At 39.4% G+C, this 16,282-nt stretch overlaps 1 protein-coding gene across 1 annotated transcript in view; it reads left to right on the forward strand.

Moving 5' to 3' along the window:
* Nucleotides 1–16,282, forward strand: part of ALCAM (activated leukocyte cell adhesion molecule) — a 120,079-nt gene that overhangs the window by 85,765 nt on the left and 18,032 nt on the right. The window contains exons 3-8 of the mRNA XM_075514646.1: nt 355–574; nt 4,670–4,734; nt 5,160–5,247; nt 6,113–6,295; nt 11,180–11,307; nt 13,055–13,184. Coding sequence (XP_075370761.1) covers nt 355–574; nt 4,670–4,734; nt 5,160–5,247; nt 6,113–6,295; nt 11,180–11,307; nt 13,055–13,184 — 814 coding nt within the window. The remainder of the gene's footprint in view (nt 1–354; nt 575–4,669; nt 4,735–5,159; nt 5,248–6,112; nt 6,296–11,179; nt 11,308–13,054; nt 13,185–16,282) is intronic.

Genomic DNA, 16,282 nt, shown 5'->3' on the forward strand with positions numbered 1-16,282 from the left:
CCTAGCTCACGAATGCTTCTATTTTAAATACTTTTTCATACACACAGAGGGATGTGGTGCCAGAACCACCAGCCTTCATCAGAGAAAGCCCTATGCTATGCTGAGATTCAGCCAAAGGATTGAAATTATTTTTACTGATGATATTCTCAATGTGTACCACGGCAGTCTTAAACTAGCTCTCATATTACACTGAATTTCTTGTTTGTACAGCAGAAATTAATCAGGTAAAAACTACACCATCTGGTGTAGTTTTCAGATTTTTTTTAAATTATGGGTTTTGTACCAATTGCAGATCTTCAGGAACTTCTAAATGAGTGTTTATGCAAAATAGAGGTGTTTATCCTTTTATTATAGGAAATGCCAAATGGATCTCCAGTATTTATTGCCTTCAGATCATCAACAAAAAAAAATGTACAGTATGATGATGTACCAGACTACAAAGACAGGTTGAGTCTCTCAGAAAACTATACATTATCCATCAAGAATGCAAGAATCAGTGATGAAAAGAGATTTGTATGTATGCTAGTTACAGAAGATGATGTTTCCGAAGAGCCGACGATAGTCAAAGTCTTCAGTAAGTAAATCTAGTTGTTACTACTGTTAACATTCATCAGCATCTGAATCGTAAATTATGGAAACTTTTGTTTAAGGGAAAGATTACAGCCAAGAAAGTAAGTTTGGCTGAGTGAATTACTAAGACTAGCAAATTTCTGCAGCTTTCAAAAATGTAATCTACTGGTGGCATTTACGTAACAGGACTGCCTGCACTTGCAGTTTATTCATGATAAGTGCTGGCTCAAAGAGAATTTTAGGCTTTGATAATGACTCACTTATGTGATGTCATTTGGCCTTGGAAATGAAAAATGTAAAATTAGCACTGATTATTTTCCATTTGTTCTCCGAGCGAATTTTTCTGCAAGAGGGAAGCATTAACTGTGTACGATCTGCAGATTTAGATCAGTGGAGAGGTTTAAACCAGCTCCGAGCAGCTAGCATGCAACGGTATGAACTGTGAGTAGGCAAGGGAGAGGCTGGAAAAGGAGTTGCTAGCCCCAAATACTTATTTTGTCCCCTGCTGAACTTTCAGGAGGAAGACCAATCTGCAGTTCTGTTTTAGAGCACAGCAAAGTTTATTAGTGTTTGATATTGCTACAAACGGATCACAAGGCTGATCCACAGTGCGAACCCCAGTTCTCTGAGGCACAGTCCTGCTCCGAGCTTGGACAAGAGCATGGACAAACCTGGCCTCTTCCTGGTGCTGACTCAGAGCAGACATGTAATCCCTCAAACCCCGATTCAGCTTGTGGAGGCATCCGTTACTCCTTTTAGGGGCGCAGGTCTGCTGAGGCTAAAGTTAGTATTTGCAAATGCTGCCCTGTGACTGCAGTGGGTATCTTCCTCAGCTTCATGTTTTTATATGGCTTTTTTTGGCCTTTGCTCTTCAGATGCAGATTTACACACTCAAAGTAAGTCTCTGTTGTGGGAACGTGGTGCTTGCAGGGATGGGCAGCTTCAAGCAGATCACACTTCTGCTTGAAAAACATGAATGCATGTTTTGGAAGGGCACCCTTACTCTTCTCTGAGGGAGAAGGTGTCAGGGAGTCGTCGGGTGGTGTCTAGACAGAAGTTTGTCAGTGGCATAAATGAGTTTGAAGCTAGATTAGGAGTCAACATTAATTCCTTTCCCTTGTTTCACTTTCAATTTGACTGCAAGAACAATCTAATTAATGACAACAGGGAGGAGTGTGTTCAGAGCACACATAGTAAACACAGTGCTTCAAAGGAAATGATGAAGAATTATCATGTTTACTTATCACACAGCAGTAAATATGTAGATGAGAAAGTGGTATATGGTGAAACAAAATGCTAACTGCTTGAATTACTGTGTACTGTACTAAATATTAACACAGTGCTAACTCAGCCATGGAGCACAGCTTGTATGTTTTATTGTATGCATAAATACGAATAGAGAAAGCTTCTCTTTACTAAGGAAGATAAGAATAGAGGATGCCATGCATCTAATATGGCCGACTTAGCACTGCAAGAAAAAATTACCTTTGCAGTTTTTCATTTTGAGTTCACAACTTTATTTAGGGTTCTCTTAACATCTCTTTGCATTTAACTTCCTTGAGTCTGGCTTTTGGGATTTCATTTTTTTTGTTGCTTCCTTGCTTGCTTGTTCTAATTACGAAAGAGTTGAGAGTAGCCTGCAAGCTTCATTTATTTAACCAGTGGAGTCTCTAACTCGTTGAATCATAGATACAGAGTTAGGCTGCAGCAGTGCGAACTCCCGTAAACCAAGAGTCTTGTGTACCTGAAACTCAGCTGTATCCCAGAAGTCCTGACTGAAGCTGGGTTTCGCTGGAGCTTGTCACGTCCTCAGCTGTGCTACCTGATTAACGCAGAACTAACGAGCTGAAATGGCTCATTGCACAGGTACCACCTGCTAGTCTCACTCGCTGGACTACTCAAACAAGCTCTACCAGCTTTCCAGATGGATCCTGTCAGCATCTTTTTTCTGGAATTAAATGGCCAGTTTCCAAAGTGGAGCAGCCCAGCGGACACGGGCTGCTGTCCTGCTACACCAATGCCTGGCTTTTGCAGGCAGTGAGCTCTTTTCCCCCCTATTATAGGGCTTATATAGAGTTGCAAAGTACTCTGGCAAGGTCTTGAGCCAAGAGATAAGCAGTGTGCTGAAGTTGCAAACCCACCAAAGTGGGCTCTGCTGTTGCCAAGTTTAAAATTTCTTCTCGCTTCAGATGCTGAGCTAGTAAATGCCAAATAAGTCTTCCATAGTGAATTACCTTGGTGCACATGCTGCGGCTGTGGGGATCTGGCAGCAGGCATTTCCTTTCGGAGGCTGCTGTGAGAGAGCAGGTGGTGGCCTCTCAACTGGAGCATCTGCTTGGTCACCAGAGCACTCAAAATAGGGAGAGCCATACAGGGGCCACGGAGCAGGAGGTCCTCCCCTTCCCTCGGTAGGAGCATTTGGGGGGGGGGGGGGTCCAAAGCACAGAGTAGGTCTTCCCGAACCACTCCTGGGGGAGATGAGAGATGACGGGAAGCAAAGATGAAGGGGGGGAAGGTGGCGTGGTTTGTGGTCTGATCGACTGGTGACTGTGACAGGCAGCCAACTAGGCCTGTTTATGGGACCCGAAAATCTGAACCAGAAGGCCTGTTAATGGCCTTGTAAAACCTAATTTGCTTCAACTGACATGAAAATGCTTTGTCCTTGACAGAAAATAGGTTAACCTTTTTCCTTTAAAACTAACAAAAGAGAAATAAACATGCACTTTTTTTTTTTTTAATATCTTTGTTAGCCCTTTGAAGAAATTGTGATGGTCTTGGTGTATAGCTTTGACTGTTTTGTTTGGGGTTTGGTTTTTTGCCACAAGCAAAGTTGTATAAAAATATCAAATGAATAGCTTCTTTTATTGCCTTTCATTTCCCTTTTGTGCTGTTGTTCTTGTTCCATCCTGGCGTAGTCTTCCAAGCGAAGAATATCTGTGCATTTGTGTGCACACAAACACATGCATGCACGTGCATGCACGTGCACACACACACAGAGCGAATGGATTATTGTGGAAACATGTATTGTGGAAACATCTTTGCAACAGCAGTACCGGTACACCTGCACATTAGAAACTTCATCACTGTGCTGAGATTTTGGCAAGATGGTGTGAAGTTGACTTTGGGCTGGGATTACTGACATACATACATTATTTCATAGGGAGCTTGATTTGGGAAAAAGGTTCTGTAAACTGGCATGGTTAAGGATGTTTGTGTCTGTAAAAGTATATAATGTGTAGGCTTATTTAAGCAGTATAGCTAAGGTGCAGAGACTTTCTTTGACTGTATAAACATTGATTTATTTTTTCCCCCTCACTCTTCCCTCTTCTTTTAAAATTGTGGGGAAAACTGTCTCTCTTGGAGATAAAAATTTGCATTCCAGGCTTCAGGCCAAACTGTTTTAACAGACAAGTTATATAGTCTCTAGGAAGTAGTTTTTTATGATGGAAACACTGATAAATCCTCCACTTTGGCAAGCTAAGAGTTCCATCTACCATAATAAAAGTAAATAAGAAGACATACTGGTACTGAAGAAAAAGTTTATTTTTTTTAAGAGAGTCATAACTAACTCAGAATCAGTTAAAGTAATTACACTTATCTCTATCATCTAAATTTCTTAAATGTAACAATCCCAGTTAGGAAAAATAAACATTGGAAGAATGATTAGGTTGAATTTGTTCCTCTATAACGTGACAGCTCAGCTACAGTAATATCCACAGTAAAGCTGCTTTTTTGTTGCTATATTTTCTGTACCACTGGCTCCTTCTCCAGCATGTGTATCATAAATCAGATCAGGTTCTCTCCTCCCAGGTGCTGAACTAGTCTGCCTGGCTAAAATATATATTGTCAGAATGCATGGAATTCATTATGGAAAGTATGACACATTTTAAGGTGATGGTTTTTCCTTTTCAATCCATTTGCTAATATTGAAGTAGAAGTATCTCTCTCTTTCTTCTTTTAATGGCAAAGTGTAGGCAAGACTATATGAGGCCAGATTGTTCTATTTAGTGTCAAAGTCCATGTATCTTTTAGTAACTTTGTTTTTCAAACAGCTGTTTGTGCTCCCTTCGCTAGTACTTCTATCCTATTTATGTTTTAGAACAACCCTCTCAACCAGAAATCTTACATCAAGCAGACTTCGTAGAAACAGAGAAGCTACAAATGGTAAGAGCAGCATTCTCCCTCAAAGTTATGTGCCTGATGGCTGCCTGAAGTCCCTTTACAGCCAAGACAGAGAGAGGTGATGGACTGAGGCTCAGAGTGGGTGCATTCGTTTATGCATGCACACCTGCCTGTGAGAGGTTGTGGTCTATAGCCAGGCTGAGCACAGAGTAGTTCCCTCGCCACTACTGTATTAGCCCTGCCTGATCCTGCAAGCAGGGGCCATCCTGATCTTGGACCCACCACCGAACCCTCTTCCAAATTGTACCTAAGCCTCACTGATGGGATTTGTCCTATTTAAGAAGAATGGTTGGGGTTAAGCATTTGAACTTTCTCGAAATTTTTACCCAAAGCAGCATAAGCGAAAATAGAATTATATTAAAACATAGTGGAGGAAAAACAGCGAATAATTCCTATCTGTTTTGCAGCTTGGGGAGTGTGTTGCACGAGATAGTTATCCCGAAGGCAATGTTACGTGGTACAAAAACGGGAGAGTTTTGCAGCCCATGGAAGAAGGTACAGTTCAATAATGGCCAAAGTCCCTGAATCCACAGAGAGGTGCACGTATGAAGAACTGTGCTTATAAGAGTTGCTCTGCTTGAGTCTAACATATTGTTCCTTTGAGGAAGACTACTCATATGGAAAGACGAGACTGGAAGGAAGATTCTAGGCCTTTCAGAGCACCCAAGCTACACCATATAATCTCTCTCTTTCAGTTCCAGCTTTAAAACCACATCATGGGGTGGAGGGTTGCCTTTGTTAATGCTATTGCAAAGTTATTCTTGAGCCTGTGTAGCTAGTAGAAACCTGTATCTAATATCTGACTTCTTATAAGGTATTAACTGTCTCAATTTCACACCTGTCCAATATTGTGTTTTAGACTATGTAGATCATTGTCTCCGTAAACAGGTATTTACTCTCCAGGATATTTAGGAAGAAAATTTTTTCCCCTCCTTTTCAACTTTGGTTTTAACAGGCTGATCAGACCACAATATTTTATCTTCCATAAAATAGAGAATGCTTACAAAATTAAGTTATAAATATGATCCTAAAAATTGGTTTTGCCAGCATTTTTGAGGCCTTCTTTCTGGTTTACAAAGTAAGCTGAGATTTATATTTAAAAAAAACCCGACCAGTTTGCAATTAGTTTTTTGGTTTGATTTGATTTAAAATGTATGGTATGTTAGGAGTATGTTGTTGATAAAACATTCCTGGTATATGTCAGTGGCAATACTGGAGGAAAACTGTACAGTCGCTTGGGTAATTTGTCATATTGCTTGCATGTTTGCAGCCTGATAACAAATACAGAGCAGGCAACAAAATGTAGGAAGAAGGTTGCAAATTCTGTCTGTGTGACACTGAAACAATATTTCCTTTTCAGTTGTGGTCATAAATTCACAAAAGATTGTGGACAAATCAACAGGACTCTTCACTGTGACATCATCTCTTCAGTACATGCCAACAAAGGAAGACGCAAATGCCAAGTTTTCTTGCATTGTGACATACTATGGACCATCTGGCCAGAAAACAATACAGTCTGAACCAGTTGTCTTCGATGTTCACTGTAAGTTATTAAAAAGCATCTATTGTTGTACAAAGTCTACCTCGTGGGGAAAAGACAAGATCGGAGACAGTTTACAAAATTATAGAGACATTGCTGCTTGGCTGTTAAGACAGTTTCTTCAAAGCTGGTTTGCAGCAAGAAGGTCTGAGTACATTGTCCGTGTAATTTCTACTTATCTTCAGGTTTACCTGAGAATTCTTTCTTTCTAACAGTAGAATACTGAATATCAAGATTGCATTGGCAAGAGGAAAGTGGTAACCACAAAAAGTTACAGGGAAATGGGCTTTTCAGAACTTTAACAGAAGTTAGGGTGGTTGATTAGAGTGACTGTCTGTGCCCCCTGAAATAAGCAATACACAATATAGTGTATGCTCAACTGTTTTTCATTTTTGCAGAGTCAGCACCAAACAGTTAATGCTGGCAGACTACCTTGCACAAAATGCAGTAGCTTCTCTACAGCTGTAAGATGCTGATTTTTACATTTAAAATGTATCATTTGAATATTGGTAGACTTAAGTAGAGAATTTGTGTAAATAATTACTTCTAGCTGACCTAAGTCCTAAAGCAACTCCCTTACTGTGTTACTGACTGATGTGGAAATTGTAATTCTCCTTTGAATAAACAAAACAGGCAGTTGGCAAGGAAACATCAGAGGGGGTGGTAGCAGTTAGAGGGGGGAAGAGGCATTTCAAAGTCTTGTAAAATGACACTTCTGAAGGACTGTAGAAGGTTAGCAGGTCATAACAGAATGAAGAGGAACAGAAGATATGCAAGATGTCGAGTCAGGTGTTATCTTGCTGTACACTTCAGGTAATACCTCAGCTTACAAAAGAGAACACCCTGTTTTGGGAATGATAGGGTCTAAACATACAGTCCAGACATCTAACTGGGTGTTAGTGTACATTGTGTGACAACTCTGTAATCCAGTTGAATACAAAGAAAATTAGTAAGGCACTGGATTTCTCCAGCTAGCAGGTGTGCTCCATTGACTGAGTTTGTTGAGCAGCAGAGTAGGGGATCAGTTTTGACCTTGGTCAAATCAAATCAAACCTTGCAGCAGTTGCTCCTTGTTTTCACCTGGAGAAGCCAGAGTAAATTAAGGCCTTATTTTCACCAGCTGTTTCTCCAGAATGACAATTGGCAGAGCTAATGGAGAAGAAAACCTCTGGGACAGTAACCATTATCCTTGGAAATAACATAGAGATTTCAAGGCTGCAGACATCTATCCCATCACTTCAAAGCCAGAGGGTTTTTTTAGGTTTTGGTTTTGCTTTAAAGTTGGGTACTAAATTTCACTGCATTTTTTTTTTTCTGTCATCTGTGGAACGCCATGACTGTGAATAACTCCTGTTGTGAATGGCAGATGTTCACAGTAGTGTCACAGAAGTGTAATGACCAGAAAGCACTTTTTGCTGTTACTTGCCAAGACATAGTCTCCATTTCCCTACCACTTTCATGCATTAGGCTACTTCACCTGTTGAGGATGAGGCTCTTGCAGATTTCTGTGATGCATGTACTACATGCACTTGCAATTAAGAACTGTCCATTGTGAAGGAAAAAGGCGGCTGCACAGCACTTGCAGAATAGTCACTCCGCCAGATATCTTACGCACTCTGTATTAAAGATTTAATGTTTGCTAGACTAGCTCTTTTAATCCTGGTCTAGTAACACACAATTTAAGATAGTTCTTCCTTCAGAGATGGGCAGTACCGTTGTACTGCTCATTAGCCAACAGTGGGAGGCAGGCACACCCTTCAGTACCGCTTCAGTACTGAAGAGGCCTCAAGTATCAACTTTAGCTTTAGAGTATGGGGTTACCCCATTTCCTTTCTGAGTATTTTCATTTGCTGTAACTTCAGTTCCTTACTCTGCTCAAATGCATCTCCAAATGAATTTTTGAAACTCTTTATTAATAGACGTCCAAAGCTTCAACAGATGGATTTCTTGACTGATGTTAGTTGATAATAATGATGTCTGATTTGGTTTTTTTTTTATTTGGTTCAGTGATCCTAATTAGTTTCTTTCTCAATAAATGTGATTTTTTTTCTTTCTCAATAAGTGTGATTTTTTTATGAGTCAGATCCATCCATCAGATTGGCTGTCAAAACTATCATGTTTTGCATCTCTTAAGCAAGTAGGAAGAAATCATAAAGACGACCTACTGTTCATTCTGGTATCTAGTGAGATTCCTTGCAACTTACCCATTATCATAAAGAAATGGGGAGAGCATGCTTAGAACTATGCCTGCACAAGGTTTTTTTTTTTTTTAAGACCTGTTCAGTCAGGATTTAAGAAATGTTTGGGGTTTTTTTTTTAGCTCTGGGTTAGTGCAGTCTCTAGTACTCAAGTGTTTAATAGCTAGTTGACATCGTGGAAGCAGCCAGCCACTGTAACATGGTATAAGAAGAAAAGTGAATTAGCTCCTGCCAAGCTGGGTGCTAACTGGAAATGGATAACTTAGCTCAGCTAGCAGTAGTTATCAGTACTTAACTGTGGGCTCTGGTTTGCAGCTGTAGGAAGCAAGCTACTGAAAGTAACAGTTCTTTCAGTAGCTTGTGTCTCTTGTATTAGTTAATACAAGAGAACTCCTAGAGCTGGATGGTTAGATGGTATCTCAGATATCTAAATTATCTAGACTCCAGTTATGTTGGGTGCTGCTCAGCATTAATCAGTGTAAAAAGATAACATTTGTCAGGCAAACTTTCCAATCATGCCCTGTTGTTAAGCATCTGTCTTGTTACGGATAAACTCCTTTACATAACAGATTAGACTCAAAGACACTTTATACTCATGCTGCTTCCAGCATTGGTATTTTTCTTGAAATTATGCAGAATGATGTCAGTTGTGGCCATGGCGGGTCTGCAATAGCAGCATTGATTTGCTAAATAACTGCCTTTTGGTGCTGGCTCCCAGAATTTTGCTTTTGCAGAAAGCAGGTACAAAGTCTCAGGTTTACAAAAGCACGAGGTATCTTACCTTGTGCTGTTTGGGCCAAACCAGGGATATGTGCCACTGAGAGGCAAGATAAACTTTCACCAGGCTGCTCCTGTTTATTAGTGAAAGCAGGGGGAGCACATTACTCATGCTAAGCAGCACTTAGCATTGCATTGAACACTGTGTCTTCCAGTCAGCAGGTTGTGTCTTCCTCAGAAGAGTGACCTGTTCAGCTTAAAGAACAATTTAATTAGTTGTTTGCTATTTACTTCTGTATATTTATTTTTCTTTTCCAGTTTAGACAATGAAATTAAAAATTTTCGCCTGGTTGATTGCAGTAGATAGAAGGGTAGGATGTTCCTACAGGGAAGTCTGGTGGTTTGCAAGAGTGTAATTCTTGTTCAATTGTGTCCATTTTTAATCCAGTTCTATTCATCTCTGTCGGAAAACTTGTTCCAAATTAAAGTTCTAAGGTCTTTGTCATTATAATTCGTCCCTTTTCAGTCTTGAGACGAAGCCTGAACAATACCAGGGTATATCTAGACATCCTTTCTGATAACTTTTTCACATTTGGTCACTTTCACATAAACTTGACAGAGGGAGAGATGAGCTCCTGCAGAAGGCTAGCTCACCAGACAGCCCCTGAAACTGGGGTTTTGGCCCAGCAGTCACCAAGAGGCATGCACGTGATTCCTGGCCAGCTACTTCATCGCATCTGTTGTGTTCCACACCAGCAGCGATGCTGGACTTCCCTTTCCTAAGTGGGCAAAGTTGTGCTTCAGCTCTCAAGGTATTGAGCTGGAAGCTGTTTGGGCGTGGAAGGGAGCCAAGGCTATTGCATCTGAAGGAGGGAGGATGTGGCTTGTTGAAGCACAATACCACCAGTCCTATGAGGAGGAGTGAGAAGCCGTGTTGGGGCTCGCGGTCATTGAGAGGCCACAGCAGGATGCAGCTCCTGTTATTAAGAAATCCCATAGCAGAAGACAGACATGATGAATGCCTTAAGGGCTGGAAGGGCTGTAGAGCACACGCTTCACTAAACACCCAAAATCAACTGTCAGGCAAGGGTGTGTCTGCTGTGTAGATTATTTTTTTTTTTTTCAGTGTCTAATATGGTGCACTGTACTGTGTCTTAATGCAAGACTGGCATCTTTGGTAGAATTTTATTTGTTCATTGAAATTAAAACAGTGAGAGTTATCTGGCCATATTATTTTCTTTAATTTTGTTCATTTTACTTTGTTTTTGAAAAATTATATTTTGGCTTCTACTTAGAAAGAATAGCATCTATTAAAGTATACTCTGTCTTTGCCTTAAAAAATTACCAAAGTAAAATGTAAGTTATAGTTCAACTTCACTGAACATGACAGAAGTATGTTACATTTACAGTTCTGTTGACTATGTTAAGGGTCCTATTATGTTCACCAAATTCATCTTTCTGAAAGCCTGTAGTGATCAGCATATAGAATAGGCTGAACATAGTCACTTAGTTCATATTTCTTTCTTTTTAATGCAAGAAGGCTATTATCTAGTACTAACGCAAGGCATTGAGAGCTTCAGTTGTTTTTCTGATTACTGCAGTCCTCCAAACAGCTAGCTTCACAGAGGACAAGTTAATCTCTCGTAATAAAATCACACCATGAAACTGTTTATACTGATCAGTATTTTTTTTTCTTTTAAGCATATGACATGGTTGTAATCATTGCTGCTTCAATTACAGGTATTTTGTTGAAGAAAAATGAATTTTGTATCATATGACTTCTTTCCACTTCATTTGCAAAAATACAGAAAGTGTGATTAACTTTAGTTCTTTTATAAAAAGATCTACGTGTGCAAATACCCTCACCTGCTTGATGATAAAATTCCGTACTCTTCAGCCATGAATATCGTATGCATAGTGTTACTGTGTGTTTTTTTGCAGAAGCTATTACATGTGTACATTGTTTTCACAGATCCAACAGAGAAGGTGACTATTCAAGTGCTGTCACAAAGTACTACCGTTAAAGAAGGTGATAACATCACTCTGAAGTGCTCAGGAAATGGCAACCCTCCTCCACAGGAGTTCCTGTTTTACATTCCAGTAAGTCCTGGCTCACTGCCACTGCATAGTGAAATATTCTGTGTCATCCTTTCCTACGGATACTGCTACGTGTCAGTGTATACGTGTTTTTATAACAAACAAAGGAAGGAATTTGATGTGAATAAAACTGAAGATAGACTTTGGCCATTATATCAGACTCTCTGAGAACGCCTCGCCCAAGTTGGCAAAATATTTTGAAAGAACCTCTTCTTCTGCCCTCTCTGCCTGAAGTTTTTTGGGTTTTGGACCTACTAAAAATTGTTAGGCTTCATTTCCCAACATCAGATATTTTGATAAGCAGCAGTTTTGACAAAAGGTGTTTAGCACCTTGAATAAAATCACCTCATCTGTTGTCATAACAGCCAAAGATCCAGCAGTGAAAGTACAGGAAATTAAATCAGCTTTTTTTAGACTTTCACAGATGAATCTTTGTGCAATGTCTTTTAATTAATTAATTAATTGTTTGGTGGCATAACAACACAAAAAAGAATGAGTTGCGACAGCACAGGAGAAAGTGTAGGACAAATCTGGCAAATGCATAAAATGCAAATTGAGAAGAATAAAGGCTTTGGTCCATTAATCTTCTTACTATTGGTGAAATCCACAGACAGATGTGGCTTCATATTCTGAGATTCCTAGTCCTGCTTCTCTTTCCTATTTTGTATCCTTTTTTTTTTTTTTCCTACTGCAGTAGTGAGCAGAGCTGATCTTGAGAGAGGCCAAAAGCAGTGGCATGCTTTCAGGTATTTCAAAAATTGCATGTCACCCTTTGAACATAATCCTCATCTACTTTGGACTCCTGGCATGTTTGAATTGCTGAAGAGCAGCAAGGGAAACTAGGAGCTGAAGTCCTCTTGTCTCAGAGCAGCCATTTATGTTCAGTGAGTCACCCTAGAAACTCACTATATGCCAGGGAAAAGGTGTATGATACCTCTCCTTGCTCCAGGATCACAGTGAGCGAGCTAAACACCCCAGTTTGTCTTATCTTCAGTTTCCTTGTTACCTGATGCTAGTCCTTTCTCAAGGAGAGCTGGAATTGGTGGTTTCTTTGCAAGACTTAACAGGTATCCTGGCAAATGTGGTAAATCTCTTTCTGGATTCAGAGATACAAATTAGGGTCTCATTCTATGCTTGTTTCAAAGCTAATCTCAGTCAGTCAGTTGTAATCAGGTGGAAACTGGGCAATTGGACAGCCAGAAAGCAACAGTTTCTGGCTAATTCAAAGCACCAGTTTCTGTAGGTAACTGCATGTAAGTTATACCCGTACAGGCTCCATACCATGATATGGATAGAGCAATGTTTGCTTGTGCCATTTAAAAATGTGTAATACAGCACACTTCATTTCATGATTTTTCCTAAACTGAATATATCACTTCAGATACAGATTTAGAAACACAATTTGTTTTACTGTTGTGATTTCTCTAACACTCTTATTTGTAGACTGTTTCAGTCTTTTGTTTTCTTCCCATTTTCTTTCTGCTGAACTTTCAGATTTTGTATTTTAATGTCCTCTTAAAATAAGTTAATCATTCAGTTAAAGAGTAAGCCTTTAATTGTAGGTGTTTTCTAAAACTATGCCGTCATGCAGGAAATAAACCTTAACATTATTAGTAGGCAACTACACTTCAATGATGCTGTGTCTCTACAGATGTTTGGAGTATTTCAGAATCCTTATAATAATAAACAAACTCAACAGAAATGAATGGTTTTAGCAGGTCCATATACAATAAATGTTTTTCATCCACAGGGAGAAGCAGAAGGTATAAGAAGCTCAGATACTTACATAATGACAGATGTGAGGCGAAATGCAACAGGAGAATACAAGTGCTCTCTGACTGACAAAAGCATGATGGACTCGACCACCATCACTGTGCACTGTAAGTCATTGCATTTTGCACTCCTAGTTAGGACACAAACCTACCTTGCACCTTCTGGGATGGGGTGTCTCTGCTTTACTTCGGTAGATTAGTCCAGTTAACCTACAGGAGAACTGAATGATGTAGTTGGTTTAAAGTAGTGTCAGGTCTTTTTTTGTTGTTGTTTTTTACCTTTTCTACTGTATTTCTGTTTGAAAACCTTAACTTTCTCAATTCCTTGGCTCAGATACAGATTCACTTCATGTAACCTTTGTATAGTATATGATATTCTTCACTGTCACATACAGTGAAAATTCTGGTATTTTATGTTTCACTCATGTGAACATAAATATGGCAAATTATTCTGCTCCAGCTGTGCCTTAGAATGTGCTGAAACACACAAGCTGGCCCACAGTGGTATCATTGAAGGTCATTCTTCATAGTCAAATTCACATTAGTCTAATATCCTTTCATCTTATCTCAGTGAGGTTAACATGTAAGGAGTCTAGAGAAGAGACTTAGGAATTCATTATGTTCACATAGGACAAGTTGCTTTTTTCACTTTTCCCAGAATGGTGAGAGCTACAGAGCTCAGTAAAGTTTCTTTAGCTGGATACTAGAGCATTTACTCATGCTTTATCAGCATCACTTTAAAAGCAGCCATTGAACTGATTGAACCATTGAAGCAATGGTTGCTTTTGAATGGTTGCTTTTAATGTCTTTATGTGAGAAAACAGAGCAAGAACTCTTTCAAACTTTGCTATACTATCAGGCTGTGAAATGAGACTCAGTCCAATGGTACTAGGCTTCCCCTAGAAACATTGATGGTCTGTAGTCTTTCTAGTAGCATAAATACCTTTAATAGGTTCAAAGGGACATGATGGATAATGAAGTTTAAAGGCTTCCAGAGTAGTTATACTTTACATAAAAAGAAACTTAATGTTCGTATACTTGGTTTTGATTTTTTTTTCCTTGAAAGAGGTACAATGCATGCAGAATATATCTGAACATGAATAATTATACTGTTCCATTTAATGAATATTTTGCATTTAATAAGGTCATCTGCTGTTTTCCTACCCACCCTTGCTCTTTGCCAAGAGTCAGGGTATTTAAGATCCGAAGATAGCTCTGTACTACTGCCGCTAGCTGCCCAATATCAAAGGTAGCTTGCTGATAGTTTGCTGTGGTATAACTGACCCTTTTATTTTACTCCCAAGTGGATCGCATGTCTACTTGTACTTCCATAAATAGTTACTCTGAAGAATGGTTTCCTCAGCTCTAAGTTATTTATAACAAGCCAGTTCTCCTTTCTCTGCTATTTTGTCTGCATGTCAGAAGAGCTTTACTACACGAGAGAAGCATGTATTTTCTTGACAAAAGTCTTTCCAGTGTTGGCAGCTAGTACAGCTACTCGGAACTCACAGATACAATCTAGTACCCTACTGCTTTGCTTCACATAGGGTTCGTTTTGTTTTGTTTTTCTTAAGCACCTCTACCTGCAATAAAGCTTTTGCTTAGTGAGGCGCAGTGCCCTGGAGTAGTTCTGTAATTTCCTGAATGCCCAGAATGTGTGACAGTCTGTCTTAAAGCTACTTTGGTGTCTTGTCTTATGCTGGTCTAAAGCATTTCTGCAGCATGTTTTCTTGTGAGGTGAACTCCTCTGAAAAAGTCGTAAAATCCATAGATGCTTTATAATATCCCCTCCATCTTTCAGTTGCTTGCTTTATATTAATTTTTCAGTATAACTCCCTAATTTGTAGTGCTTTCTGATTCTAATGTACGTATATATTTTTGGTGTTAGATCTTCAGATTTTTTTTTTTGCCTCCATGATGTTTTTTCTCCTTCAAGTACTACTTATTAATGCCTATCAAATCCTACTTTTTCTCCCTCTTTTCCTTTATTGCTTACCTTTTCACATATGGATGAATACTCCTGTCTATGCTGTTACACTGAAAAAGCCTTCATTCTAAGTTGGGGCTTTTCATTTCCTCACATCCAATCTTGGCACTTAAGAATTTTTTTTATTTTCACTTAAAAAAAAAAAACCACAACAAAAAACAGGCAATATAATAATTTTAGTTTAAATGTGTGAATCTATTTATACTAATTTGTTACATTTCAACTGTACTGCTTTTTCCCAAACAGATTTTATTGAGCATTATAATTACACTGGTTCCTTTCAGTGTCTAGGTAGGGAAAGCTGCTTGCTGGTATGAAAATACATTAGCACATTATAGCCCTTAAATATTTTTGCAGCAAAATATTCTGGCACAATACCAAGCTCTTTTTTCCCAAGATGAATGTAAATTATGAGATTCACAGAAAGCTGAAAATTGACATTAAAGCATCTGAGTTACCCATAATGTTTAGGGAAATACTTTATTTATAAAGCAAATTGAGGGGGGAAGAAAAGTCTCTTCCTTACCCACAGAACATAAGGGAGAATCTGGACAACCTGGGCTCTTGCCCCTCAGAGAAGGTGCAGGATCTGTGTAGCAAGGTCCCAGTTTGAAGTCTGGCAGACCTGAGTGCTTGTGGTTGGCGTGATTTGTCCCTCAAACAGAGGGAGCAACAGAACAGGATTTATGTTGTGGGTTTGGTTTTTTTTACACTAGGTTGTTAATTTTCTGCCAGTTCTGTGCCTTGAGGGACTTTGCTCAGGATCAGGTGAGCAAAACTGGCAGAAGCCAGGAAGGAAAAGGGAAGGGGCTGGGGCAAAACCTGTTTACAGCCACTCAAACTGCTATAGAAGCACACACTGTGCAAGGCAAGGAAAGCACCTAGCAGTAGAGAATGGGTGTACCTTCCCTCAGCTATGAAGAAGCAGGGGACTGCTTCTTCCCACCATCCCTTTTCTTTATCTCTTGCTGTAACTGTTTCTGCACATACAACCCGGTATGGAGTAGGGCTGTGGAACTTCCTCTTAGTGATGCTTTCCTTTCTGCTAAAACGTGTTTTCTGGGGAAATAGGTTTGCAAACCTTCCAGTAAATTAAAGGGTTTAGAAATGTAGCATTTGTGTGTCTCCATAGGTATTTTTTATAGTCTTTTCTTGTGCTACAGACTCATTGAAAACACAGGGGAAATCACCTTTTGAATGTTGCATGGAAAAAGGCTAT

This window comes from Mycteria americana, chromosome 1, assembly GCF_035582795.1.
Source record: "Mycteria americana isolate JAX WOST 10 ecotype Jacksonville Zoo and Gardens chromosome 1, USCA_MyAme_1.0, whole genome shotgun sequence".
NCBI classification, from domain to species: domain Eukaryota; kingdom Metazoa; phylum Chordata; class Aves; order Ciconiiformes; family Ciconiidae; genus Mycteria; species Mycteria americana.